This window comes from Camelus bactrianus, chromosome 11, assembly GCF_048773025.1.
Source record: "Camelus bactrianus isolate YW-2024 breed Bactrian camel chromosome 11, ASM4877302v1, whole genome shotgun sequence".
Classification (NCBI taxonomy): domain Eukaryota; kingdom Metazoa; phylum Chordata; class Mammalia; order Artiodactyla; family Camelidae; genus Camelus; species Camelus bactrianus.
Window position 1 is genome coordinate 44,783,877 of NC_133549.1, and position 27,906 is coordinate 44,811,782.

Here is a 27,906-nt window from a genome sequence, read left to right on the forward strand (position 1 = left end):
TCCATGACTTTACACAAATGAGCAGAAAGTCCCAAAGAGACCATCAGATGGGATTGATCCTTCTGCTTTCCCCTGAGTCCAGGAAGGGGACAGTATGACACCTGCTGAAAACAAGGACTATATGTGTTCAGGACAACAGGAAGTAGTGACCAGCCAGAAGCTGGTCCTGGCTTGGTTACAAATCTGGTTATAAAAGAAAGCAGCTGGCAAGAAATTTGCATGTCCAATAGGTTTCACTATTAAAGTTTACACAACGAGGAGTAATCAGCCAAGCTGGGTAGCTGGCTGGCTATCCAGATCACATGATTATGCAGAAACATGAAACTTGACTATGTGCTCGAGCAAGTTTTACTTCTCCCTAGTGCAGGGGTGTTTGCCAGCAGGCTGCACTCTCAGAAATCAGGCTCAAGTGATTGGGACCCTTGAGATCAAAGGCTTACCATGCTCCTCCCGAGGAGGGCCAGGGACTGCTGACGTTACCACTGGACAGTGATTTGTGGCTCAAGTAATTACCAAAAAGAATGGACAAGCTTAATAAAATAACTGTCCCTGCCAGTCAGAAGTTGAGGTAAGATTTTCACCAATACTCTTCCTTCTTCTTCTTCTTCTTCTTTTTTTTCCAATGATCTTACTGCGCCTCAGAAATACTGAAATCCTGAAATACTTTGCTAGTTCTAAGGCAGTGGGATGTCAACTGCTACAGGGAAGTGGACTGAGATTTTAAAGAAATATGTAGGAACAAGTGAGCTTATTCTAGCTGGATTTTGCCAGTGGTGGATTAACATGTAAAGCTCTGAAACAATTAAAAAAGAAAAGCCAGGGGCTTAGAGGCTACCAGTGGTCAACTTACAGAGTGTAAATATAACAAGCTTTTCTAAGTAATGTTTTGTTTAATCCGAGTACTTAAATATTTCACTGTGGATTACTATTCAATGCTAAGGATTGCTGCAATAATTTGTATTCATTGTAGTTTTACTGTCTCATTTATTTGTGGGTGTATATCATAAGTGTTTTGCGGAGATTGGGTCTGTTTTTCCAGTGTCTTCATGTCCGTGTAACAATTATCTCTAAAAAACCACTTAGAGATAGAATAAACCAGAAGTGGCCCAAGCGGCAGGAATCAAGAAACTCCTCTGAGCTATGGCAAAAAAGACTTCCCAAATGTTGATTTTGAAGATCCTCTTTTTGTCTCACTGTAAGAGCATCGTGGCTTTTGGAGACTGGAAAACTGAATGTTCGATGAGTATTTTATATTCCAGCTACCGCTTGAACTTCCATTTTTCATGGGGTGAGGTGACACGTGCAGCAAGTTATCACAAATGATAAGGAGCTAGAGAATTAGAGCTTCTGAGACAGGATTTAAAAGATAGTACCCTGGCAATGGCAGAGGAACAGCCCTTCACAGTTAGAACATGGGTCATACACCTGGTAGGTGCTTGGAAAATGACAGTTTGAAAGGAACTGCTGACCTAGAATCGGGAGGCAGCATGGCGGCGGCCAGCCTTTTCAAGGCTGTGCTGGTAAGTGCTGCCGTGTGATCTGCACGGACAGCAGACGAGAAGTTTCCTCAGTCTTGCCCTTGGCCTCATGTTGCTACACTGTCCTGGGACGGGGGCAGGGAAAACAGTGGAAGCAGTAAGTGACTAAATGAGTAGAAGAAGGGAATTAGAGTAGCTGGAGGGATTCTGACCGAGGAGATGTTTCAAGCAAAATAAATGAACAAACCAAACCAAATAAAGACAAACACGTAGCTACTGAGAACAGAGCAGTGGTTACCAGAGGGGAAGTAGGGGAGTGAAATGGGTAAAGAGGGTCAACTATACAATGATGGACGGAAACTAAATTTTTGGTGGTGAGCATGCTGTGGTATATACAGAAGTGGAAACATAATGTTGTAAACGTGAAACATATAAATCAATGTTACCTCAATAAAACAAAATAAAGAGCTAGGCTTTGAGAGGCGGGTAAGATAAAAGAAGTTGGAGAATTAAAGGGCAAGCGTGCTGTGCTGGGAGGGAGGAAACATAGAAGCTGATGCTTGGGAGCTGGACTTGAGTACAGTCCATTTGTAGGATAATAAGGAGAGTTTTCTTCCCAAACAGAGGCTGTAGAGTGGGTGTGTGGGACCAGAAGGTCCTGATAAGGTTAGACGCTCAGGGTGGGGCCAGATCATGAAGGACAGTGAGGGCGTTAACCACGGAGCACTGGAGAATGGTTTGCACTGTTCCAGATGTCCTGACAACAAGCTTAAGGGAGGCTGGCAGGAGGCATTGGAGGGGGAGGGACCCCGGAGGCGGGGGTGCTCAATACGAGGGGGAGCAGTTAAGCAACTCAAGCCTCTAGCGTTGCAGCCTGGACGTTGGGGCACAGCGGTGAGAAGAGAAAGGGAAGGAGGTAGGAAGGACACGCCAAAGAAACTAACAAGGCATGGGTTTTAGGGTTTCTTTCAAATGAGCAAGAGGGTTTACAAAATCCTTTTCAGAGATATTCCATAACACAGGGCTTAACCATAACTGAGTCTTAGAACCTCTTCCAGGAAATCCAGATGGGAATTTAAACAAAGAAGGGCAATAGAGCCTAAATCACATTTTGATCCTTCCCTCAGGCACAAAGTCCAGCTTTGTCACAGGGTGGTTGATAGGCAATACACAGCCATAGATAACAGGGTAGAAAACCAAAATTGTATTGCAGATAATCATATACTAAAATTCACCTGCTCAAGTAGAAGTAACTTTTTCCCCACTTGGTTACTCAGTTGTTTTTACAGAATTGGCCTGTTTTTGGAAAACGTGCACTGTCAACATGGAACTTTTCAAAGAAATGAAATTGCAAACACAATGAACTTGAAGCACCATTTAAAATCTTTTCTGTAATTAGATGGGATGGCAAGGAATAGGGAAATGAAATACTTGATCCCTGTGGTTTGTATCCTCTGTCCTGATTGGTTAACACACATTCATAACAGTTATAAGTGAGGAGCTGTGTTCAAATTCTTAGGTTTATCAAAGTTTACAAGATAATTTGCTTAAATTCTTAGCCAGAAAAATATAATGTGTCCACCAAGGAGGGGTGGGTAGAAGGGATGACTCTGCTCTAGCGGGTATATTCCCAGGACTGAAACAGAAGGAGTGACCAGGAGGGAGGAAAAGCAGAGTCAACCAAGGAAAGGAGGGCAGGCAGAACTGGAAGGAAACAAGAGATTTTCAAAATGAAGGACATAGAGAAGGTTCCCAGATGCACTTTCCCAAACAGACACAGTTGGGGATGAGCAGTCAGCCTGAGAGTCTCTACCATGGAACAACTGAGAAAGGTGAAGTGGCTAAGTTGTGTGAGAGCACAGAAATGTGTGAGCATAGAAATTTGTGAGCACAGATTCTCACTATTTTCTCCCAATGAGGCACTCCATGAAGTCAGTCTGTCTGTTAATGGGAATCCAGATCCTGTTAAAAGATCTCGGAATCTTTTAGTGGAATCTTAGCTATGATTTTTCCTGGATTTTATAAGGTAATGATACCAACAGAAATGCAGCTCACACCTGAGTTCTACATTCTTCCATAGTAAGTATTCCTATTCATTAAAAGATTACACTTCTAAGTAAACATTTCAGCATTTACAATCCCAAATCACATCGACTACATTCCTTTCACGTTAGTGAAGCTAGTTTATAAAGGAAATTGTATGGTTTTTTATTTCTAATAACCTCCCAATTGATTCACTTTCTATACTTGTATATTTTTCTTTGTAGCCCCCAAACACAGACTCAATTATTTTTACAAATGGAGAAATTATTTGACACAGGTGTGGTCAAGTCTCATCTCCCTAATCCTTATCTTATTGGTTAAAGAGTATGATATTTTCCAGTCAAACCCACATATGTGTCACTTTAGGAAAGGTTACTTAATTTTCCTGGCCCCAGCTTCTTTGGATGGGAAGATAGGATTAATAACTGCACTGATCCCCCACGGCTGTTGTAAGGATTAGATAAATTATTTTGTGAAGCAACTGACACATAGTGATCCTGGCACATATTATTAGAGTAATGGTAGTCATTTAATATCATTATTGTTCTTCTTATTAATTCTATAGGTGTACAGTTGATTCTCTGAACATAAACATAGCACTGTACATTGATCCTTGATAAATTTCATGTCAGTTTCAGTTCTTCTTTCCAGCTATTTTGGCTATTTTACCTGTTGATTCTGATGTCTGTGGCATTTAGCTTTTGCATGGGCTGCAGACATGACAAATACCCTTTGCCTTTATCTACATGGCTAACAAGACTCTTAAGCATGACAGAGCCCTGTCATGGGTGTCTGGGTCTCACAGTTAGGGGTCTCATTTGGACATCCTATTTAACAGATCCTGGGACATGACGTCTCGTCTCAGGTCCTGGAATCCTCAATTGGAGTTTCTAGTTACTTGACTTTTTCAGTTCAATTCTTCAGAAACAAACTCACCTTCTTTTCACCTTTCTGCCACTAGCTCTATCGCTGTTCCTCCCTGTTTCTGTCAATGGTCATCATCAACCCTAGGTCTGATTCACTCTTGTACCTCCACTCACCTACCACACCCTGTAGTCCTTCTTTCATGATGCTTCTGTATGTGCCCTTTCCTTTCCTACCACATCATCCTGGAGAGGTCCTTATCACCCCCTGTGTCCCCCAGCTACAAAATGAGGAGCTTGGATCAGATAATTCCCCAGGTTCCTCTCAGCTCTGATGCTGTGTGATCCGTTAGGGCATGAAGACCATGCTTGATATATGTTACATCCTCTAAGGCTACCATTTTATCCCATGACCTTCAGGAAATATTTCCTGATGGAATTGTCAACTTATTTGAAATAGTTTTCAAAATATTTTCAAGCCCTTTTCTTATTGCTTTGAAAGCTGCCCACCTCTGAACACTGGGGTCAGAGGATGAATCTAGACAGCATCCAGATGAATCATCTAGAAGGTAACTATGATGTATGTAGAAGGACAATGAAATTGGAGCCCAAAAGGGCTGGATTCCTATGGTCAGTTACTAGCTATGGGTCCTGAGGAAGTCACTCAGCTTCTCTAAGCCTCAGATTCCTCAACTGTCAAATAAAACTAGAGGTGCCTTCCTCATAGGCTTGTTTTGAAGACATGGGCTAAAGTGCCCAGATTATATTTGTCACATGGTCAATATAACAAGTAAATAAAAAGTAAACGCCACGATCAGTACTTCAACCCACTTATCATGAGTGACCATTTATCTCTCTTCCTATTCATGGTAATAGATCCAACCCACTTTAACTGGAGTGACAAGCAGAGCGGGAAGCTGCCCATGGACGCACGGTGGATAGGGCACCTCCTGAAGACATGTGTGTCTGGGGCATCTCTCCTTTCATTCCTTATAAGCTTAGAGCAGAGGCCAGTGCTGATGTGTGAGGGTGAAGAAAAGGCATGGCATCTAACAGTAGAGATAAAATGGACATCCTAGGAAGCATGGTTTCTTATTCCCGTCACACTACCTACCTGCATTATCTCACCTGAGAGTCTGCTCACCTGGGCCATCCTGTGTCATACCAATGGATGGAATACTCAGACAAGGTCTCTTTCTTCTCATGAGCGAGTGACAGGGAGCCACATTAGAAATTCGCTTAGTATTTGGGGATTTCAGGATCATCATCTAAGAAAGCTCAAGGCACTCTTCCTTACCCACTCTAGGCATGGCTGTGCCAGAAAAACCCTAAACCAGAGTCCACATATTTGAGGAACCCTCTCTCCTGGATCCAATGATCACCTGAACAATGTGTGCTGTGGCTGAACAATTCCTTCCTCTTCATGCAACCTGTCTCCAAATAGGCTACAAAACAATTAATTAGGTTTCCGAGAACTGAACCACAATTACATTCCAGCCCTGCCTCTTACATCACTGATGGAAGGAGACTGGGCTGGGACCAAATGCTTCAGGCACACATTTACAGTCTCTTGGTTTTCCCCCATCGGATGATTAATAACTTCATCTGTTCTGTGGAGAATGTACTAGTTTGGTGCATTTTCAAAGAGGATCTTACTCTTGCCCTCATGCAATGACATCAAGAAATCTAGGCTTATTAAAGAAGGTGAATAAGAAAAAAAGAGAGAAATTAAATGATAGCTTGTTATAGAAAAATTGAAACACTGGATGGCTTTCTCTGGCTTTTTAATAAATCCCATAGAAGTTACCTTCCCCTTCCCTCTTCAATATAATTACTGCCTAATTTAGATCAATGGTTCTCTCCCAGGGAAAATTTTTGCTTTCCAGGGGACATTCTATTGTCACAATTGGGAAGGGGGTGCTGCTGGCACCTCGTAGGTAGATGCCAGGGGTGCTGCTAAATGTCCTGACCTGTGTAGACCTATCCTCACAGCACAGTATTATCTGGCCCCAAACGTCAATAGTGCTACTGTTGGGACACTGGTTCAAACCAAGTGGAACGTATTCTGTTCTTCATTTGTATGTTCTTATAGTGACAATATGTATTTAAAGTCTAGAATATTAATATACTTCTTTGCAACTGATGTGGCCTCTGCTCGCTGGACTGATTTTCCTCTGTCTGGGCGGTTTCAGTCAGAGGTTGCCATGGGGAAAGTCTAGAGGTGCTTGCACCTATATTTCCATGAGTTGTTTTTGAGAAAAGAATTTTTAGTGTCAGACAAAACTAGATTCCATGAACCACATGCACCACTGAAGTATATGTTGTTTTCTCCTGGGCAGAGAAATGAGAGAAGGAAAAGATTTCCAGACATCAGCTCACCTTGGAATAGTCTCTGTTTCTACCTCTCTGAGTAGACTGGGTGAACCTTGAGTAGAGACCCGTAATGTTGGGATAAAAAGTCAATCCGATTCTGTAGGAGAGGAGCCACAGGGGCTGGCCTGGAGAGTGGTCACTGCCTCCCCATCAGACACATTGTGTCTCTTGCTTTATGATTTGGATCTGCCAGGTCCCCTTAAATCTCACTGACTTGGTGCCATTCTACCTCTTTAAGGTGACCCTCTGTCTCTCTGTTTGCTCTCTTAGGTGTGGATGTCTAAGCTCTTGGAGACAGCTTTGGTTTTCCTATTTTACACGCTTGCTGGGCTTCCTAGGACTCCAGGGACCAAGTGCACAGTTAGGGGTTAAGACCTGTTGTTCCTGAAATAAGCCCCACCTGCAGAGTGGGTGAAATTCCAGCACCCAACCCAGACCCACCTCCAGATCAAGGGAGCCGTGAACCCCGAAGTGTGCCACTAGCTTGCAGTCTTCTAGGTCCCACCGACCGTAAGGCTCCTCAGCACGTCGCTGGGAAGTGGCTTTTGGCCCAGGCTCTGATGTGGAGCACAGATGGCCTGGCCTGCCGTAGAAACCCTCTCTCGGAACCACACCTCCTGCTGTGGGCTGAGCTTCCTTGCTGACTCATGTGTTCCCATCCCCAGTTCTACACCCGTCATTGGGCAAGATTGTCTTCCTTCCCATACCTGTACCTCACTCCACAGCTGAGGACTGTCTGTTCCCAACAGCTCCTCCTTGCAGTCACTGCTCTTCCTGGTGTGACCTGCCTTCTTCTACCTGTCCGGCCTCACCATGCTTCTGAAAGGGCATCCATCACAGCCACACCCGCAGACTGATGTTCCACTCGGGCATTTTCATACCCTTTCACAGCATGATGGTCTAGGCCCCCAAACAGGCATTAGTCCCTCAGTCCCACAAGGCCGTTTCAATGTTCACCTCCACAGCAAGGCACAGAAGCCAACAAAGGGCCATGCTGCATCTCCTTAAGGAGCTCAGCTTCCTTGTCGGCCACTTTCCTGAGAAAGGAGATTGCTACCCCAGAGGTGTCCCTGCCTCCCAGCAGACTAGCTGGGAGCCCCGGATTTCCTCCAGATTTCAACCCTTCCCACAGTGCAGGGAGCAGGCCAGGCAGCAGAGGCCACTGAGTTCCCTGGGTGTGTGCGGTGCAGTCCCACAGGGCCCCAAGCTTGATTTTAATGCTCTGCTGCAGCAGTCTTGAGATACTGAATAATTTTGAACTAGAGGCCCTGCCTTTTCATTTTACACTGGGCTCCAGGAATTACATAGCCAGTGTTGACCACAGGTTCCATGGGCCACCTCAGCAGAGCCCGCTCCCCCTGCCATGTGTAGGGACACAAACACCAGTGGAGAAGCCTCCTCCCCTCCCCTCTCCAGCGCCCGGATCAGAGAGGTTTACTTGGCAAGTAAGATGGAGAGGCCATCTCTCCAGCCCCTTTATTTTTAAGACAAAGTAAGAGGCCCAGGTAGGTGAAGTTACATATCCAAGCTCACACCCACAGGGCCCGGTCTAGAACTGTATTTCCATGTCTGCCTGTGAGGATGGAGGAAGAGAGTCCACAGTTTCCTTTCTTTTTTTTTTTTTCTGTGTCATTTACTAGCCAATGAAATATTCTAGCTTAGTCTGGGTTCTATATTTTCCTAGACTTTTTTTTTTTTTTAACTAAAAAGCAGCTAATTTACTAGTCAGAAACTCCAATGAGGCCCTACAGGATCATTCTGTCATTATTTCAGGCCATTACATGTTTCCAGGTCCAAACTTGAATTCCCCACTGACTCAGGCAGGTTTGGTGCCCTACTGACACTATGTATTTTTCAAAGAATGCTCCCACAATAGTTCATGTACTCTGAATGTTATAATTAAGAAGAGCAGAGTTGGTCTTATGTATAGACTAAGCATATAGGACCAAGTGGTTAGTAATTTAAGAAGTGCCCCCAGAAAGGTGTTTTTGCTGCACTGGAGAGAATATGAACTTTGGAATCAGGCAGCCCAGGGGTTTGAATGCTTGGTCTGCACTCACTGACTCATGGTCCCTGAGAAGGTCACTTAATCCCTTTTAGTCTCAGCCTTTTCACCTGGAGAATGGGAATAATAATATACGATATACTGGGGGGCGTTATGAGAGTAAAGGTATCAAATAGACAGTAAGAGTTCAGTGAACGTCCCCTTCCCAGAGATCCCTGCTGGCCTGGGCGTTCCTGTGGCCCCAAATTGTACTGTTAGAGAAACATCCTCCTGGGATAAGGCAGTGTCCCAGAGCCCTGGTTCAAAGTTAAACATCACTAAATGTAACAGGTTAAGGCGATAAGCCCTTATCTGTCACTAACACCCAGGCCGGAATCTTGCATCTGACGTGGGGGCAGAGAGCTCTGCTCCTCTGTCTCCCACACAGTGGTGGCTCAATCTATGGTTGTTAGCGGAAAGAACAGAACATTGTTCAGGAAAGTGATGATAAGGGGAAAGGTCAGAGGAGAGAGACCGCACCTAAGTCAAGGGCGTTCCCTCAGGGAGGCTGTGACTAAGGGTGTTGGGACAAGAGTATTAGAGAGTTGAGCTCAAAGGTAGAAGAAAATGTCCTCTCCCACTGAATTGGTTGTTTACAACTTTACTTGGTTCAAAGTATAAAAAGCTACAGGATGAAGAATAACCTTTTAAGCACGTAAAGCACATTAAAGACCAAACCCTGGACAGGAAGGAAACAGTTATTTTTGATGCAAATAACTAATATAGAATCAAACGCAAACACGAGAAATAAACTTTCAAAAAGGAAAATGGCAACTGTAATACCAAATCATTAGAAACCCGCACCCTCTACATAGATGTGACTATTTTGCCTTTTAAATTATTCTTACAGCCTGTACGGGGTCAAAGTTCTCTTTTTACAGTGGAAAGACTTTTAATTTCATGTCATCACGACATCCAAAAAGCATCACAGTGGCCCAACCAACCCCAGATGATTGAGCCTAATTTACTTGATGAATGCTGAAAACAACTATCAACATGATTAAAACAAAATCTATTCATGAGCCTCAAAAGTAAGTTGGAAAAAAAAATCTACTTTAAAATTGCTGATGACTGCTTAAAGGGTATGAGGCTTCCTTTTGGGGTGATGAAATAAATGTTCTGTGACTAGGTAGCAGTGGTAGATGCACAGTGTTATAAATTTACTAAGTGCCACTGAGATGAACACTTTGAAATGGTTGAATGATGAATTTTACTTTATGTGTAATAAAGTACACATAAAGCCACAATAAGTAAAATTGATAATGAAATTACTTGCCATAAAATGCTGTATTTTGGGGACCCTTGATCATATTTTTGTTTGAACACTTAGGTATTGTTCTCAAGCTTTTTAAAAAATGTATTATTGATAAAAGTTTCTGGATGGTAAACATTTAAAAATTACAATGCTTTCCTCCACTTCAATCCCCACACATGATATTCCCCAATGTCTTTTTTTAAACTCAGATCCCAATGAAATGAGCTTAACTGAATCAAATTTTTTTCAGCATTATCGGAAATACCATTCCTCAAAATTGCTCTTTACTCCATGAAAATATCTTTGCTTTTAGCTATAGAAATGAATGCCCAAATGGGTGACAGTATTATATTGTGCCATGTAGACACAGTCAATTCATTTTTCCCCATTAAGTTTAATTTTTAAAAGAACATGCTTAAATTCTTAAAATATTCCTTTTCTAGAAGTACATCGGATTACCTTTTTTAGAATTTTCTGAAAATGATTAGAATTAATTATTTGTCATTTGGTCTTACAAATTTGAGAATCATCAGTTTCACACAATAATTTTCATGCTGGCAGAGGAGAGACTGTAAACATTGCAAAACTCTAGCTGTCATTCAGCACCTAGTTAGAACAATGAGCAAATCAGAGCCGAGCACAGTGACAGGATTTAATAACATGACTTCGGGGGGCTCTTCCAAACCCAAGAGCCCGTGTCATCTGTGGAGGCAAGAGACCCCTTTAACTTCTGTGCGTTTCACAACCTGCTTTCACATAGTTTTAGGAAGATGCTACCCTTGACCCCAGCCCCTCCCAGCTGTGTGGGTGGTGGGAGAAAGGACCAGAAGAGGAAGGAAAATGCTGCATCCCTACAGGCCCCTAAAATCAGGGACTGGGAGAGCCCGGCAATGTCTGCTGTCACATCAGGGGGCAGATCCTCTAAGACCTCTGTGCAGCTAGTGCAGCCTAGTTTCTTGCCATCTCATCGGCGTCAAGGTGGTACACCCCGCGCCTAAGTGCGAGGATTTTTTTGGAAAGGATTCGGGGTATTCGTAAGATCATCCCTACTCCTGGTTATGTCAAGTCAGCCCAGTTTCTGTCTGCTTATAACCCAGATCAGCGGTTCAGGCATGCCAAAGGCTACCACAAAATATTTGCAGATCTCGGTAGGAAAGAAAGAAAGAAATGGTAGAGCGTCTGAAGAAACTTGCAAATTACTTTCTCTGGTTAATAAGTGGTTAGTAGGACAGGCCGCAAGATGCTCGTGTGTGAGGTTCATGTATGCCCCCACCCCGGGACTCTTAGGTGGCCTTTCTGACAAGGGTGATGAGACGGGTGCCTGGGGCTAAGTGCCCAGGTCTCCCTGCAGCTGAGTTCAGCCACTCTACTTCTGAGCATATTCTGGACCCCAGAGAGACCCTACCACATCCCTTCCTGTCACTTGCATGCACTGCCCTTTCTCTTTCCCCCTCCTCCTGCCATCTGTCCCTTCCTCTTTTTGCTCTGTCCCTCTGTAAAGCCTGAAGCAGGCCCCTAAGAGCCCAACAACCCTCTAGCAACAAGTCTGACTTTGGGGACAAGCAGCAGGGCAGTGATGGGGGCACATGTGTCCCCAGTCAAAACCACTTGGCTGGTAGAGGGATTGGGTGCCTTCTCCAGGGACAGAGAGGAAGGTGCCCAACGAGGCACCTGGTGAAGCTGGTCATCCACCGTGGTGAGGGATCAGCACACACCATCCAGGGGTGGCTGGGAGCACACGTTCTGGAGTCAGAAGGCCCAATTTTGAATCCCAGCTCTGTCATTTATTAGGTGTGGGATCTGGGGTGAATTACTTCTCTGAGCACTTTCTCACTACAAAAATAGGGATAATCACAACAATGTGAATATACAATGTGCAAATACACCACTGAACTCTATACTTAAAAATGGTTACAATCATAAATTTTGTTATGGAGTTTTTTTTTCCCCCACAATTTTTAAAATGGGGATCATCAATAGGACCCCTATCTCATAGGGCTGCCAGGGTTAAATGAGCTAATGCATGTGAAGCACTCGGCACACAACTCATGCTCAGTGGGTGCTGCGTTCTCTGCTGCAGGCATTGATAATCCAAGCCTGACCACTGGCTTGGACTACAACCGTGGCTCTGGCTGTGGCATAAGAAGTCAGAAGGCGTGATCTCTGCCATGGAAAAGCTGGCCCTCCAGCAGGAGACTCGGGCCATGTGCGGAAAGGGAAGGAGCAGGGTGTGAGGGGAAGACTGGAATATCCTCAATAATTAATCTCAGGGAAACATCAGAACTTCCCTGGAATTTAGTGTCCTCTGTTCCAAGAGGAGGTTGACCCAGGATGTTCCTCAAGTCTCTCTAACCACCAAACCTCTGTTAACTACCTCAATGACAAGCAGAACTAGGAGCTGGGATTTCAGAGCTGTGTCATCTGAGACCAGCACTGGGACCTCCTGAGCCTCAGTATCTATGTCTGTGAATGGGGCTGGGGGAGCTACCTCACCCTGGGGAGGCCTCTCGGGTTAGCACACCATGGCAGGGGCTGCCAAAACTTCAGTGCCAGCTCCATGGTGGACTTGCTCTCCAGAAGGAAGTGGCTTCGGCTGCTGAATTTGCAAATCTAAATATAACACCAGTAATGCCACAGGAAGGCTGGTCTGGAGGAAACAGGGCATAAGGAAGCTGGGCTGGGACTAGAAGAGGCTGTGGGAAGGGCAGAGGAGGGACGCTGGCGACAGGACAAGGTCTGCTGCGTGCAAAGAACAGAATGGTCACTAAAGTGGCATTCTGGTCCAAAATGATGGTCGGTAGCCAGAGACTTCACTTTTGAGACAGAAATTACCTGAAAGGAAGATATTTTGTGTGAATCAGAGAATCCTCGTGTCTGTCTCTCTCTGTCCCCTGGCCTGACATAGGTCAGGGGTTTCTGCCATGTGATACTGTAACGCCGTGTGTGGAAGGGACCTCTCTCCTGCATTACCGAAAGCAGGGCTTGTGTTCAGGGTAGTTCTGGATCCGTACAGGCCCTGTTCAGTCTGCACTCACTGAATATTTGTGGAATAAATAAGACAAGTATACATCTTGTATAAAACATATAATAAACTTTAAAGGGGAGCCCCCCAAATCAGTAAATCAAATATCATTTTCATGTAATACTTTATATCAAAATTAATGCAAAAAATGCCACAATGAACAAAATATTGGCATTTTAAATGAAAACAGGGCCAGGGAGGCTGAGTAATTTTGCCTCAGGCCCCCATATGGTAAGCACGGCCCTCCCAGCAAAGTCCCCTTTGAGAGCTGTTGGCCTTGTGGCCATCAGTTCTTCCCTCTGTTCAGCTGAGGCCCTTAATAACTCCTAATGTTATCCCACTGTTTTGGGGATCCCACTGCTGTGGGCCTGGGCCCAAGCCCAAGAGAACTGCCTTCCTACTGGTCTCCCAGCCACCAGTGTCCCCATGCCCAGGCCTTCCTCCGTTCTTCCACCCTAATCAGGACACACCTCTGAGTAAAGATTTTGAAAGATTTCCCGCTGCCTGTAAACCCCACCTCCTTGGTCTGACTAACAAGGCCCCTGATTGCCTATCTCTTCCCTCCCCAGCCTCATCTTTGATCACACCCTTCCCCCATACTCCCAATTCCTGACACTCATAGCTTCTCACTAGACTGCAAATATCCCAGTTTCACCTCTGAGCCTTTGCATTTGCTATTCCCGCTACCTAGCTGCTGTTCCTCACTCTTTTGTCTGGTGAATTTCTATTTTCCCATCAGGATCCAGCAACTAGGTCACTTTGTCTTCAAACCTCAAACCAGTCACTCCCTTCTTAGGGTCCTCACAACTCTCTGATCCTCCTTGTTCCCAGCAAAGAATTGTGAGTAGTTTTCACTTGTTACCTATCTGATTCACATGAGTTTCTTTAAATTAGCTTGTATTGCTTTCATAAACTGAACAAACAAGACTATTTTCAGTTGAGGACAAAAACCAGTTTAAGATATGAGATCCAAAAGATGTCATATGAGCCAAATAATAGTTCAAAAATTGCTATTAGCATTGGAGATTAAATGACTGATAAGTAGTAATGCCTGGGTGCTATGAATTCAAGATATATAGAAATGAAATTTAGAGCTACAAAATACCTACACGTCATGCAATTCAATCTCCTCCTTCCACAGAGGCAAAATTAAGTGATGACAAGCATCGGTCAGATTTGCATAGCCAGGAAGCTGCAGAGATTAGAGTAGAACCTGCTTCTCTGGACTCTCAATCCAGTGCTCTTTCCCTAAGTGGCCTCCCTTCCTGAACCCAAGAAATGACCTGGAAGGGGGAAGGAATGACCTGAGCTGGGTCTTGGGCTGGTGGGATGGAATGGGAACAACTGTGGGTTCTTAAGAGTAGGTTAATTATGTCTAAAGTTGATTGGGTTCAGGTTTTGAAGGCCTTTGAATGCCAAGCTAATGAGTTTGGACTTTTTCCTGCAAGAAATAGGGAGGCATCAAGGACTGTTCATGAGTAGAGTGAAGTGATAAAAGGAGCAATTTAAGAAAATGAATTTGGGGAAGGGGAGAGGCTGAAGGTAGGGAGGTGAGATGACATAGTCCACTGTCCATGGATCACAATGGCTGTATCTGAAGGAGTGGACAGGAGGTGTAGAGATGGGTAAGATTCATCTAAAGATGAATTGATGCAACCGGTGACAGGAGATGAAGAGTCAGAGAGAGAAAAAAGGTCAAAGAAATCTCCGAACTTTCAAGCTTGACAATCCAAGAACACCAGATTACAAGGTTATTTTCTTCTTTTGCTTACACAGATTGAGATTTTCTATAATGTATTAAAATAACAAAATAAAATGTACTATAAAGATGAAAAGCAGCATCTGAAAAAGAAATGTAGACTCAAGAACGTGAGATCATTTAAACTCCTGATAAAGGAGGAAGTCAGCTAAAGAATCAGCAGACCTAGTGATGATCGTTACACTTTTAAAAATCCATTCATAGCACAAAGTAGTTAAGAGACCGGATGTTTACCCTCTGTACATACACCAAAGAAACTATTAGAGTGATTGCTACTCCAGATTGACCTCAGAAACATAAAAATTGGAGACTCCAGGCCAGTTGTGAGGAGAGCATAGGTCGATATTCTAAGAGCAGCCACTCAAGTAGGTGTAGATAATTGACAAGAAGTGACCCGGGTAGTTCTGGGAGTTCAGAGTGAGACTGAATAACTCTCGGCCAAGACAAAAAGCCAGGCTTGATTCAGTAGACACTGGGGAGCTGCTGCAGGCCCTTGAGGAGGGAGTGGCCTGGTGAAAGCTGGGGTTTTAGAAACATCAGTTGAAGAGGCCCCAACAACCTTCCTAGTGTGAATTGGAAGGGTACGCTGCCGGAGGCAGCTTTTTCCTGGTGTAAAGGGGAAGCCATAGGCTGGGATCTCGGCTGTGGGAGAAGGACCGGCCCTGTAGATACTGAAAGGATGAAACTCCAGAACTGGACTCGAGGTTAAAATGTGGGCATGCGGGAAGAGGAAGGATCTGCCTGATCTTTTTGTTTGCAAAGAGTTGCTTGAATACGAAACCCTCTTTAATCCATTCCTAAATCCAGATTAAATAGGGATTTTCTCAGGTCAACACTGCTTTACATTCCACCTTTTCTGGAAAAACAGAGTGAAAAAAAATGTACTAAAACCTGCCTTTTCATGGTCCTCTGTGAGTGCACTGAGGAGCTAAAATGAAAGCAAGATGTTTTCTGATTTTTTTTTCACTAAACTTAAAAAAATACTTCTTGCAGATGATACCATCTTTTAAATCATCTCCTGTATTTAATAAAAATTATTGGAAAGGTATTTTGTACAATATGAATTTTCCTGGGCTAGTCTTTGTTGATCTGGCCATATGCAGCTATATTCCTTGTGCCCCTCGGCCCTGGTGGAGCTCTGCATCCCACCAATTCATCCTTCCGTGGCTTGTTCTTTTCCTCCATGTACCTGGGGCTGTTCTCAGCCTGCAGACACCTTTCTGATGGGCAGTCAGCATCTGTGGGTTCCTCTCCAACCTGTACTCTCTTAGCCAGCAGGTCTTCCCTGAAGCATCTACAAAGATCTATCCAAATGATGCTGCCAGTGCTTCTCAGCCTTGGCCTCACACTGGAATGACCTGGGAGCCAATGGTCTAGCAGGGAGACCTGGATCTGAGGATTATTAAAAGCTCCCCAAGTGATTCTAACGTGTAGCCAAAGTCAAGAGCGCTTCTCCAGCCTAACTTTTCTTTCAAGAAGATGTACAGAGACTGCTCACTGATGAAAGCTTTTAATTTCAATTCAGAGAATACTCATTGAGGAAGGCTGGGCTCCTGGAGTCCAAGTCCCTGCTCCGATGCCAGGCTGCCTGGGAACAGGAAGCAGGCAGACAAGGAGGAGCTCTGTGCCCGACTTGTACCGATCTGAGCACAGGTGAAGGGAAAGCCTGCTCATCAGAACCCACAGCTGATTCTTTCTGCTCTTTTCCCCTATTGAAAGCAGACATCACAACATTGCCTAAAATTCCTGTTTGCCCGTGTGTTCCTCTCCTGGGGAGACAGTCTGGGTAAGACTTTGGCACCCGGGTATGGAGTAAAGAGTAATAGATGCCGTTAAAGATATTTCGGGCAATAGAGGGCAGGTGAGAAGATACTCTGAAGGTTGGCAAGTCCTCTCTTTCGTTTTGCAATTAAGCCTGGCCTAGAAGGCGATAAATCTGCCCTGGCCCTTTAAAAAGTCCAGCAGTCTGAAGTTTTTATCTCTTAATTTAATTTTATCTCAGCAAGCACATCAGTTTTACTTGTACTAAACTTAGTGTTGCTTAAAATGCTCTCTCCTTACACTTGGATACAGATGACTGTATGGAAGCATTTATCAGTACTAAAGGCCCCTTAAGAACCCAAAGTGTATCCAGCGCTGCTTCTTACCAGCACTCACTTCTCCTGGTCTCCTCAGGTCTGGTCTGGTCATCTCTCCCTCCGCTCAAGCACAGAGGGCCTGAGATCTCACTGCTTCCTGTCACACCCACCTGGGTCAGAGTTTCAGTTAAAGACCCTTCAGTTTGCAGGGGGAGGAAAGGTGAGGTAAAGACTAGCTGGCTAAGCAGATAAAGCCTAAGGATGGTGCTTACTTAGGAAAATATTCAAGATATAGGTAGAGGATGCAGACTACAAAATGCAAGTATGATCTTAATTGTGTAAAATCTATACATATTATACATGTGTAGTAAAAACTTGGAAGGCTGTTAAATTAAATGTTAAAAGTGGGGGTTTAGACTTAAGAATGACATTTTGAGTATTATTTTCAAATTTTGATACAATGAACATCTATTGCATACAGCTGCCATTACAGTGTCATACAAAATAATTCCACTGCCCTAAAAATCCCATTCCACCTGTTCATCTTTCCTTCCCTCTTCCCAAACTCCTGACAACAACTGATCTTTTTTACTGTCTCCGTAGTTTTGCCTTTTCCAGATTCCACTTGGAATCATACAGTATGTAGCCTTTTCAGATTGGGCTCTTTTACTTAGCATATATTTGGGCTCTTTTACTTAGCATATATTACATTTTTAATCAGAAATCATCAGAAACTTGAAACTGTACAACCCATACTACCAGCCATTACTTATCTATGACTCCAAAAAAGAAAACAAAAAGAGTGGCTATCCTTTGCCATTCAAATTATAGGACCCCGTCCCACCTTCACAGACTTCCTGCCCCCAGGATTCTGGGAGTCCTGGGCTGCTCACACCTCTCACTCTGGCTCTCGCTTGTCTCCAGATCCATTCACTAGCCTTCTTGGAGCCATTTTGGTGCAGATGGTTTGGCGCATCCTCTAGGTTCCATCTGGATTTCTTTGGCCACAAACCCATCCCTTATTTCCCCACAATCCTAACAGAGTTATGAATGCATAATAAGACTTCACTGGAATTTGAGGAATAACGGAAGGGAAGTACAACACAGAGAGTGATTTATATTTGCTGCTGGACAAGGCTTCCCTCAGTGTCCTTGCCCATTCTTCAGGTCCTCCCTGGTTTGCTTCCAGCCAGAAACCACTTCAAGTGCCAGCTCACCTCTGCACTATGGGATTCCTTCAAGAGGTCAACTCAATCTGTAGTCTAGGGACCAGCACCAGAAGGTCCCAGGAAGGCAAGAAACATTCCGGTACCAGAGCCCAAGACCTGCCTACCACATCCTCATTTTCCTCACTTCCAGTTTCTGGACTGGAGTCTTTGCAGGATGAGTGACAGTGAGGACAACCCATCCCCCACAGACAGGGCTATGGTTGTGTCTTAGACCCAACGCCACCACATTCCGTGTTACTCTGTTTTCAAGCATCATATTAGGAACAGCAAAATCCCAGCCATGGCGCTCTGTTCGGTGCAGGTCCACTTACTTTTTGATTACTGCACAATGTGAGGAGCATGTCCTTCCTGCAGCCCCTTCATCTCCACTCTGCAGCTGATGTGAAGTATGGCTCAAGAAGGAAGTATGTGACTATAAGATAAATAAAAATAGACAGGCACAAGGTAGTCTAAATCCACACAGAGAAAAATCAAGTCCCATAAAGAAGTGACAGTGTAGTAAAGCACACATCCAAATTGTGTTACCAAACTGACCACTCAGCTTCTCTGTCTGAAACTTTGCACTTGGGTTAACGAGGATTTTAATGTTCCCCAAGCAGGTATTTGCTTTACTTGGCACAACTAAAAGGCCTGCAGTGGAAAAAAGGTATGATCTATCAAAGGGTGGTCTCCTGACTGGTGGAGTCAGCATCACCTGGGAACTTACTAGAAATGCAAATTCTCCAATCCTTCTGCAGACCTATGCAATCAGAAACTCTGGGGGTGTTGTGAAACTCTGGGTTTCAGTGGCACTCCTGGTGATTCCGGTACAGTTCACTGTGAGAACCAGTGGTCTGTCAGATTCTAAAGTAAGCTGCTTCTCTTTGAAGGCAAAAAACTGCTGGTAACCTTCAAATGATGATTTTTTTTTTCTCTCTCAGGACATCATGGGATCTAAATGTACTGAGATTCTGGCCTAGCCAGGGCCACACTAATACAGTGTGTTTTTAATTAAATAGGTTCATTGATATTAACTCAAAAGCTTGAAAAAAATGTTAAACAATGGCGAAGGAGAGAATATAAAATTTGACTTGGTTTATACAAAGAATAATTATAATTATCTCTATGACCTATTCACCATTTTTAAGTGACAAAATACTATACTGCTTTAAAATTATGCATAAAATTATTTATGTATTAGTATCATTTTAAAACATGTTAGATAGGCTTTGTTCTTTGTTTTATTTTGTTACACGTACATGGCTGGCTTTCACAACTTTAAAAAATTTGAACATTGTAATCCTATTATCCTTCTCCCAATCATGGAAGGATATCTCCAAAAGGAGTAATCAAAGTGAAGCTACTTTATGCCTTACCTATTTTCACCTACACACAACTTATCACAGTAAGGCAGCTGACGTATAACCTGAGAGCAGCCTCTCCTGGAACAATCAAGTTGCACCTTTCTTTGCTACTGCATATGCTTTAAGTTGTAGTAGAGAAAAAAGTGCTCCAAGATGGAGCAGATGGTACTAGAGGGCAGCAAAAGCTGTTCATCACACAGTCTATGAAGAATTGATAAAATGAGCTGAGAGCATCACCACATCTTCTAGGTTTGGGGGACACTGAGTCGTACCAGGTAACATAAGTTTGGCAGCCATAACTGAGCAGTCTGTGGACATGGGGATTTGTGTGAATGAGATGCAGAGGGAGGAGAAAATTTTTTAACACAAAATGTATAGTCTATGAAACAAGTCAACAATTTAGTATAACTATAGATTCTAATTATAATTATTTTAATAATCTATAATTAAAACTAATTAGGACATGCCAAGAAGCATTGAATACCAGGCTGAACACATGAGAAAATTACATCAAACTTTTTTTGCAATGATTTACATCTTTATATCTGCACCTACAGCGAAGTTGCTTATGCATATCAGCCCCTGGCACCCTGTTACGCTGCATGTGTCTCCCTCTTGACTAACTTCTGGTCGGGTCCTTCACTCTGGCTCATTTTGCTCTTCAACCTGGTTAGGTATTAACTTAGGCTAGACATTCCATTCAATTACAGTCAGCTTATAACCAGAGTTGCCCTCTGCTCTCCACTTGAAATTACTGAACCCATTCCAGTCAATCCATTTCAAGCTCTCTCTCTGTGTCTCTTCCTCTCTACTCCCAGACCTCCTATCTCTCATTTTCCCTCATTCCTCCATCTCACAGATTCTCCATAGTTCCTCAGGAAAAGGAGCAAGGAGGTTGCGTAGGATACACGTGAGCAAATCTAGAGTACTGCATGGTTCTCAGGCAACTCGAGGGTCCAGTTCGAGGGACCCTCTATGCTCTCCGATGGGCCAGGTGGTCCTCTTCTCTCTCATCCATCCTCTTCTCTCTGCTGCTGAGCCTGGTGCTTTGCTGAGTTCTCACACTTATGGGAATCAATATGCCTAGCTTCCCTAGTTGGGGATATAAAATGTGGTCTCATTTCCTTTGCTACCCAAACTATGACTTGGCACTGACCTCCCCACATTCAAGCTTTTGCCCTTCAGCGAGTCCCCCAGTTATGTAGATAATTCCCCAAGATGCAGCCTTAAAGATGTCATGAAAGAAGTGTCTCCTATCTTTCTACTCCACCCTCCAGCCTGTCCTCCCCTCCCTTTGCGCTCCACCCCTCCATGCCTGTGGAATATACCCTACCACAAGCCAGGCCAAGGCTGGGTGGCAGATCCTGACAGGGTGCTACTGAAGATTCAGGGACAATGGAGAGACGTTAGCTTGTTGAAAATGGCTATGTGGATGGCTCTTCTCAGAGCGGAGGTGCAGGCCCATTCTCAGGTTCAGGGACTCCCCACCACTGAGACCCCCATTCAGGTTCGTCTGTGCTCTTCAGGCCTCCAGGTCATCACAGTCATTAGACCTGGAAGGGAAAAGCACTCCTCCAAATCCCGAGTCTAAATTCCCATTTCTTGTTTGATAATCTCCCTTTTCCTAAGATGTTGAGAGTAGGAACGTGTATTCCCTACACAGTAAATCTCCCACCACCTCCTTGGTGCCCAGGGGCCCTCCGGAAACAACCACAGCAGAACATCAGCGTAGGAGAGTTACTCAGCCTTGAATTAACACTTAGTAGAGGACGTCAGCACGCCAAGCCAGGCGGAGTTCCTCTGACAAGCTGTCCTCTCTCTCATCCTCTCAACTGCTCCATCGCTACACCAAAAAGCTTCGCAGCATATGCACTGTAAATCCTTACATAACCCAAGAAAATATTTCTCCCAGATTCCAGCCAACAGGATTTCCTAGACCTGTGTTAAGCTTAATTGTGCACCACTATTCATATTAGCTAACAGAAGGCCTAGCTCCCAGAGTCAGAGAAATCTGCCTTTTGTAATTTAAAAAAAATCCATTTTCCCCAAGAACAATGGCTATATACAAGCTTTCATTTCATTAACTGAAGGGCTCAATCAAGTAGTTCTCTCAGAACAAAGGAAAGGCTTGCCTGAAAGGTAAATTCAAATGTTACTCTTTCAAGGCAGAACCATGTGAAATTTTATTTAGATATATTTTAAGTTAGAAAATTATTATGAAGAAAATAAAACATGGTCCTATACTCTGACCCTTTTTCTAATTTGTGAACTTTTTTAACTTCAGTTGGCTTTGAGAACAACCATTTAACAACTTCTTGCACATTTTTATAAAAATTTACGTACATATCAGCACAAAACACAGATCATATGCACATTCTGAATTTTCCTTTCTTCTTTCTTTCTTTTCTTTCTCTTCATTCTACATTTTCATTTACCTTAATAATATCTCTTGAGGATTTTTACATGTCAGCCATACAAATGTATGTTTCTTTTTATTTTTTAAGGTCTGTTGTATTCCATTCATGGCTTTATCAAAGTTTATTTAACTAGTTCCCTTTAAATGATAAATGGGCATTTAGGTTGTTTCCAGGTATTTTAATGGGAGAGGCAGGAAAGAATAGGGTTATTACATAAAACTCTGGAATAAACTTGCTGATATGTATCTATCTGTGTAGGTTTGTGACTATGTTCATAAGGTAAATTCCTAGCAGTGGAATTTCTGGGTCAAAAGGCATGGAGGTTTTAAATTTTGGCGGATATTGATTGTAATAATTAACACTCCCAAGAGTATCTATATTTGCTTACTCTTGCCAACCCTGGGGATTATTACGCTTATTAAGTTTTGCCAGTCTGATAGGCAGAACATGATATCTCACTGCTGTTTCTATTAGAGTTTTAGAGCTCTTTAGATATAAGTGATGGTAAATAACTTTTCGTTAGTCTGTTGGCCACTTGTGTTTTTTTCTGTTAGCTATGTGTTCACATCTTTTGCTCATTTTCGTATTGAATTGTTTAAACATTTTTTTACTGAGTTGTAAGATTTCTTTGTTAGTCAAAACATGTAGTTATTATTATTACTATTATTATTACTATTATTATTATTATTATTATTATTAATGTGTCACAAATATTTCTTCCAGCATGTCATTTATCTTTTGATTTTGTTCCTATTACCTTTCTGCAAAAGTTTCAATATCTATGCAATCACATTCATTCATTATTTTCTTTATGGCTTCTGTGTATGTGCAATTTTTAAGCAACAATTTTTCCTGATTCTACCTAGTAAAGTTAACCAAAAAAAAAAATCTTGTGCTTGATTTCAGTGTATATTGTTTCCTTCATTGTAGCTCCATCTTTGCAATGTTGATGCTCAGAGGACAATAAGTGATAAACAGTGAGGCTATGATAGATTAGAATGCTTTTGCTTCACATGTCTTCTCATAATACACTGGGAATTGGAATTCCTCTTACATCCTGAGACTGACCCACACATCCAATAGACGGGGTCATGGCCCAGTGACCACACTCCTCAGAGAATCAGTCACACTTTCCCTCTACTCAAGTAGAAGATAGTCAACCTAATTAAAAACAAAATAATTCATGCTATTTGGGGGTTTTATTGCAGGATTTTTTTCCTTCTTTTTTTGTGGTTCAAGAAGGATAGGAGACTTTTTTTTAAATCTACCTTATTAATATTTGATGTTTAATTTCATTTCTTACAGGCAGCTTCAAAAGATGGTCCATGATATTAAGAACAATGAAGGTGGAATAATGAACAAAATCAAAAAGTAAGTTAGATGCCATAGTACTAATGTAAGCACTTCTTTAGGTAAATGACATCTCATGTCTGCCTGTGCTGCATGGAAGAAAGCAAAGCTCTTTGTTACCTGAACGCAGAATTGCAATCTCTTCAGCACATGACCCTTTCTTGCTCATGACTAGAGTCATGGTGGTCAGACCCACATACAGGAAACATGGTGAGTGAGTGGACAGTACTCAGGTACTTTGCTTTTCCCTCTCACTGCAGGAAAGGTGAGCTATGCCATTCAAGGTGCCTAGCAAACATCAAAAAAGATGTTTACAGAAACAGGACAATCATTTAGCTAAGGGCCACCAGGACATGCTTAGAGAAATCCAAAAGAGATATACCAGGACATAGCCTGTCTTCTTTAGGATGCCACACCTGTTTTCCATATTTTGATTTCTGCTTTTTCAAATATGGCCTTAAAATTGTGTTTTCAATTGGCACTTGGAGAGGGGAAGTAAGAATTCCTTTTTTTTTTTTTTCCATTGGAAGGAGGGTAATTAGGTTTACTTATTCACTTATTCTTAGAGGAAGTACTGGGGATGGAACCCAGCACCTCATGCACGCTAAGCATGCACTCTACCACTTGAGCTATACCCTCCCCATCAAGAATTCCAAATCTTCCTGCACACCAAAAAAAAAAATTCTCAAATTTTATTTTAAGAGAATAGAAATTATACATACCTGCATTTGCCACTCAAAATTTAAGTCAAGAGGAAAGGGAAAATGGTATTCTGTTAAGTCTTTAAGGTTTTTTGTTTTTGTTTTTGTTTCTAATAAAAGTTGTACAGATTCATCAGGAAAGAAAATTAAATAGTTCAGAATTGTATAAAGTCAAAATCTCCCACTTTTTCATATCCCAATCCCAACCTACTCCCCAGAAATGGACACTGTCATGAGTGAATTTAGCATATATATCTATATGTGCATGTTTACTCACACACATACACACACACACTGATGTAGATATAGTACACACCTACATATGTATTATTTTCATCATGAATGGCATCACAGTACATAAATATTCTACCTACTTGCTTTGTTTGTTGGTTTTACTTAATGCTATATCATGGACATGTTTCTTTGTTAGTATGTAAAAATAAACCATGTACCTTTAACCAACTATATATTGGTGGACATTATTTAAATTGGGAGTGAGAGTTTAAGCTGGCACATTTTTGGAGGGTAGTCTGATAATATCACTCAAAATTTTGTGGTCATTTCTTTCAGTTTAACTGTCACAAATAATACTTCAATAAATATCCTTTGCAGACTTTGAATATACTAGAAAGCCAAATTCCTGAAATGAAATTTCTAGTTTCTGGGTGGGAGGATTTGTGCCCTTGAAATTATGATTGATATCACCAAATTGCTTTCCAAAAATTTTGTACCACCAATAGTATATAAAAGCTCATTTCCTTGTGCCTTCAGGACAGAGAATTTTCAATTTTTTGAGATCCATTTTAATGTAATCAAATTTATTCACTTTTTTCCTTTAGGGTTTTTTTTTTAAACTCTTTTTTCTTTGAGGGGGGCAGGTAATGAGATTTGTTTCTTTCATTATTATTATTATTATTATTATTATTATTATTATTATTATTATTATTATTATTATTATTATTATTTTAGTGGAGGTACTGGAGATTGAACCCAGGACCTTATGCATGCTGAGCATGCACTACCGCTGAGCTGTATACCCTCCTCCTGGTATCTCCTTTTTTTTTTTTTTTTTTTTTTGGTCTTTGCTAAACTTAAGAGTAAGAAATCACTTTTCATGGGGTTTTTAGTCTGTAAAATATAAATGAGTCTCAATATGTGTAAGTGATCATCAGAAAATAGTTAAAATGGTCTGCTCATGGGACGGTGGTCATCACATAGAGGAGGAGAATTTGTCTTCATGTGTTCTGTCCTATGACTGGGAGAATTGTTTGATTGTTTTCATTTATTATTTCTGATACATATAGAATTGAAATGAGAGAGCCCTGCTAGTCATTGTTTTAATTACTAGTAATTCCAGATTAATTACCCCACAGTTGTGAATTTTACAATACACCAATTTTCTCAATAATGTGAAGTTTTGTATAAAATGTCTCTCTATTCCATAGCCAGTCAGACTTATAAGCAGCCATGGAGCTCAAATTTTTCCAGACAATTTCTATTTCATTCTGCCCATTATCTTCAAATGCACTTTTACTTGACAAACCATGTTTCTTCTCAGCTTAGAAAACACAGCTGCCACAGTCATGATCCAGGGTGAAGTCAGTGACCCTCTGGTCCTGAGTGCCCTGACTTTAAGCTCTTACTCATAACCAGGCAACAGGTGCTACCTTGAAAGGAGGAAGCATGGTTAAGCACACTGGTTTCCTAACACAAGACCGTGACAGAGTTGTCACTGGTTCACGGCCGAATGAGAAACTAAGGACCCTGAAGTGTTGGGGGTTGGCGTGCAGCTGTTGGCTGCTCAGTGAGGCCCAGATCACTGGTCTGTGTTCACTGACCAACAGTCCTTTCTTGAATCTGTCTTTTATCCTGAGATGATAACCTTCATACATTTGGGAGTATTAAAATATCCTTTCTTTCTTTCTTCTTTTTTTCTTTTTTTAAGTGATGGCAATAATGGGCAATCATTGGTTTGTGTTTTTTGAAATCTTACTGGTCCATGAACAGACCTGGTACCAGACCCAGTTTTTTTTTTTTTTTCCTCCCTTCCCTTCAACACCTTGGACAATCTCTCTCTCTGGATCTCATCGTAGGTCTAATGACAATATCTTCCCAGCACACCCAGCTGGCTTGCTGAGAACTGAATGAAATAATAGACAGGAGAACCTGTGGGTAAACAAAATGCAGAATTTCTAGGCAAATAGAAGTATTCTTATTTTTGCAACATTACAATTCTTATAAGGCTTATTTTTTGTAATCAAATGTAAATTTCTGTACTTTTTTTCCAAAAAATGAAATATGTTTTGTACATAACAGTTACCTTATACACTGTGATATTTTAGTAAATGAAGTCTCCTGCTTTTTACACAGGTTTTATTTATATATATTTTAAATTTCACCAAGCAAATCATTCATAAGTAAAATGGGTAACTATTACTAAAAATAATACTTCACTGTAAACTTTGACATTTGAAATAATGGAAGGGGAAATGTTGTCAGACTTACAAAAAGCCTAAAAACTGGGATATGCTTTTAAAATGTAATTTTAGTGAGTGGGGAAGGATTGTGAATATTCAGCACATTTCATACACGTGTAAAGACAGTAAAGCGGTTTTGAGGGCGCCTGAGCAGTTCAGCTTCTACTCTAAATATCACAATCCCTAACCTGGAGACACTCACTGCTCACTTATTTGGCATTTTTTTTCACTAGTGCAAAAATAATTTCAGTACAACCTACAACTAAAATGCTCATTGTAGCTAATTTTTCCTATTATTTAAAATGTTTATTAAATTATTTATTAAAATAGAGTTCATCTTCTCTTACCTTCCTATCAATCAATCAACATTTATCTTCCTTGAACCTCTGAACTCAGAGCTTTTTGTATTCTGACCTCTCAGAGCTCCTTCACCTCCTGACTTCACCTTTGCCAAGTCACAGCCACACTGCACACTGGAGAGGTGGGGAGAGATGGGAAACCTCTGACTAATAGCGTCACTACATTTACAATGCATTTAGTCCAAAGGAAGCCATCATTCTATTAGTTAACTACCTGTTATCTCTATAGCTGTTAACATTATGGACCTTGACAACAGTCGTCCTGCCCACTGACCATTTGTCTAATTTGTTATCTATAGGCTGAAAGTTAAAGCACCTCCAAGTGTGCCTCGAAGGGACTATGCCTCAGGTAAGAGTATTTCTAAAATACTTGGACTCTTAACTAATCTAATGTTCATAATTACTTCTTGAAAGGAGAACAATGTTCTACTCATTTGAAAACAAAATGAGCCCATCCTAATTTTAAGAATGACCAAATCTATTAGGCATTGATTATAGTGGGTATGTAGTACTCCTTCAATCCATCCATTCACCCATCCACTCAACTATTTACCAAATATGTATTAAGTGTCTTCTGTGTGCCAGGCACATACAAGGTCTTAGGTAGAAATACAGTGAAAATAAGATAGATCTAGTCCCCACCCTCACAGAATTTATAGTCTAGAAGGGAAAATAGATGGTGTCAAAGCAATTACAATTCAGTGTGTTGGGGAAGAACAAAGTTCTATGGAAATACACCACAACAGTATCTGATCTAATCTGAGGTGGAGGCTGTGGAGGAAGTGGGGAACGGAAGGCTTCCTAGATGAAGAATTGCTAAAATGGATATTTGATAGCCAGTGAGGTGGGGTAGGGGGTAGAACAGGTCATTGATGGCAAATAGTTACTCAGTTCTCTCAGAGTTTAGCCCCCAACCTCATTCCAACTAGGATCAACTTTGTCAGCAGAGAGGAGTTAGTCTTGAGATTAGCAGCATTTAGGGCAGTGGTGAGCCAAGTAAATTCCCCACCACATTTTCCTTTTCTAAAACAGATGTATTAGGAGGATAGGTCTAACATATCATTCTACTGGCTTAAACATAAAGATGTCCTGGACACAGACAGACCTATACAGCC

The 27,906-nt window shown here is 42.0% G+C and overlaps 1 protein-coding gene across 2 annotated transcripts in view; it reads left to right on the top strand.

The window, feature by feature from the left end:
- The first annotated feature begins 297 nt into the window (after window positions 1-297).
- BLNK (B cell linker) overlaps window positions 298-27,906 on the top strand; it is a 73,829-nt gene continuing 46,220 nt past the window's right edge. Inside the window, exons 1-4 of one of the 2 annotated variants that reach the window (XM_074373848.1) lie at window positions 298-568; window positions 9,652-9,832; window positions 23,210-23,275; window positions 27,091-27,140. In XM_074373848.1, the coding sequence (XP_074229949.1) occupies window positions 9,777-9,832; window positions 23,210-23,275; window positions 27,091-27,140 (172 nt within the window). In that variant the 5' untranslated portion in view covers window positions 298-568; window positions 9,652-9,776. The remainder of the gene's footprint in view (window positions 569-9,651; window positions 9,833-23,209; window positions 23,276-27,090; window positions 27,141-27,906) is intronic. The other variant, XM_010971127.3, reaches the window with a different exon arrangement.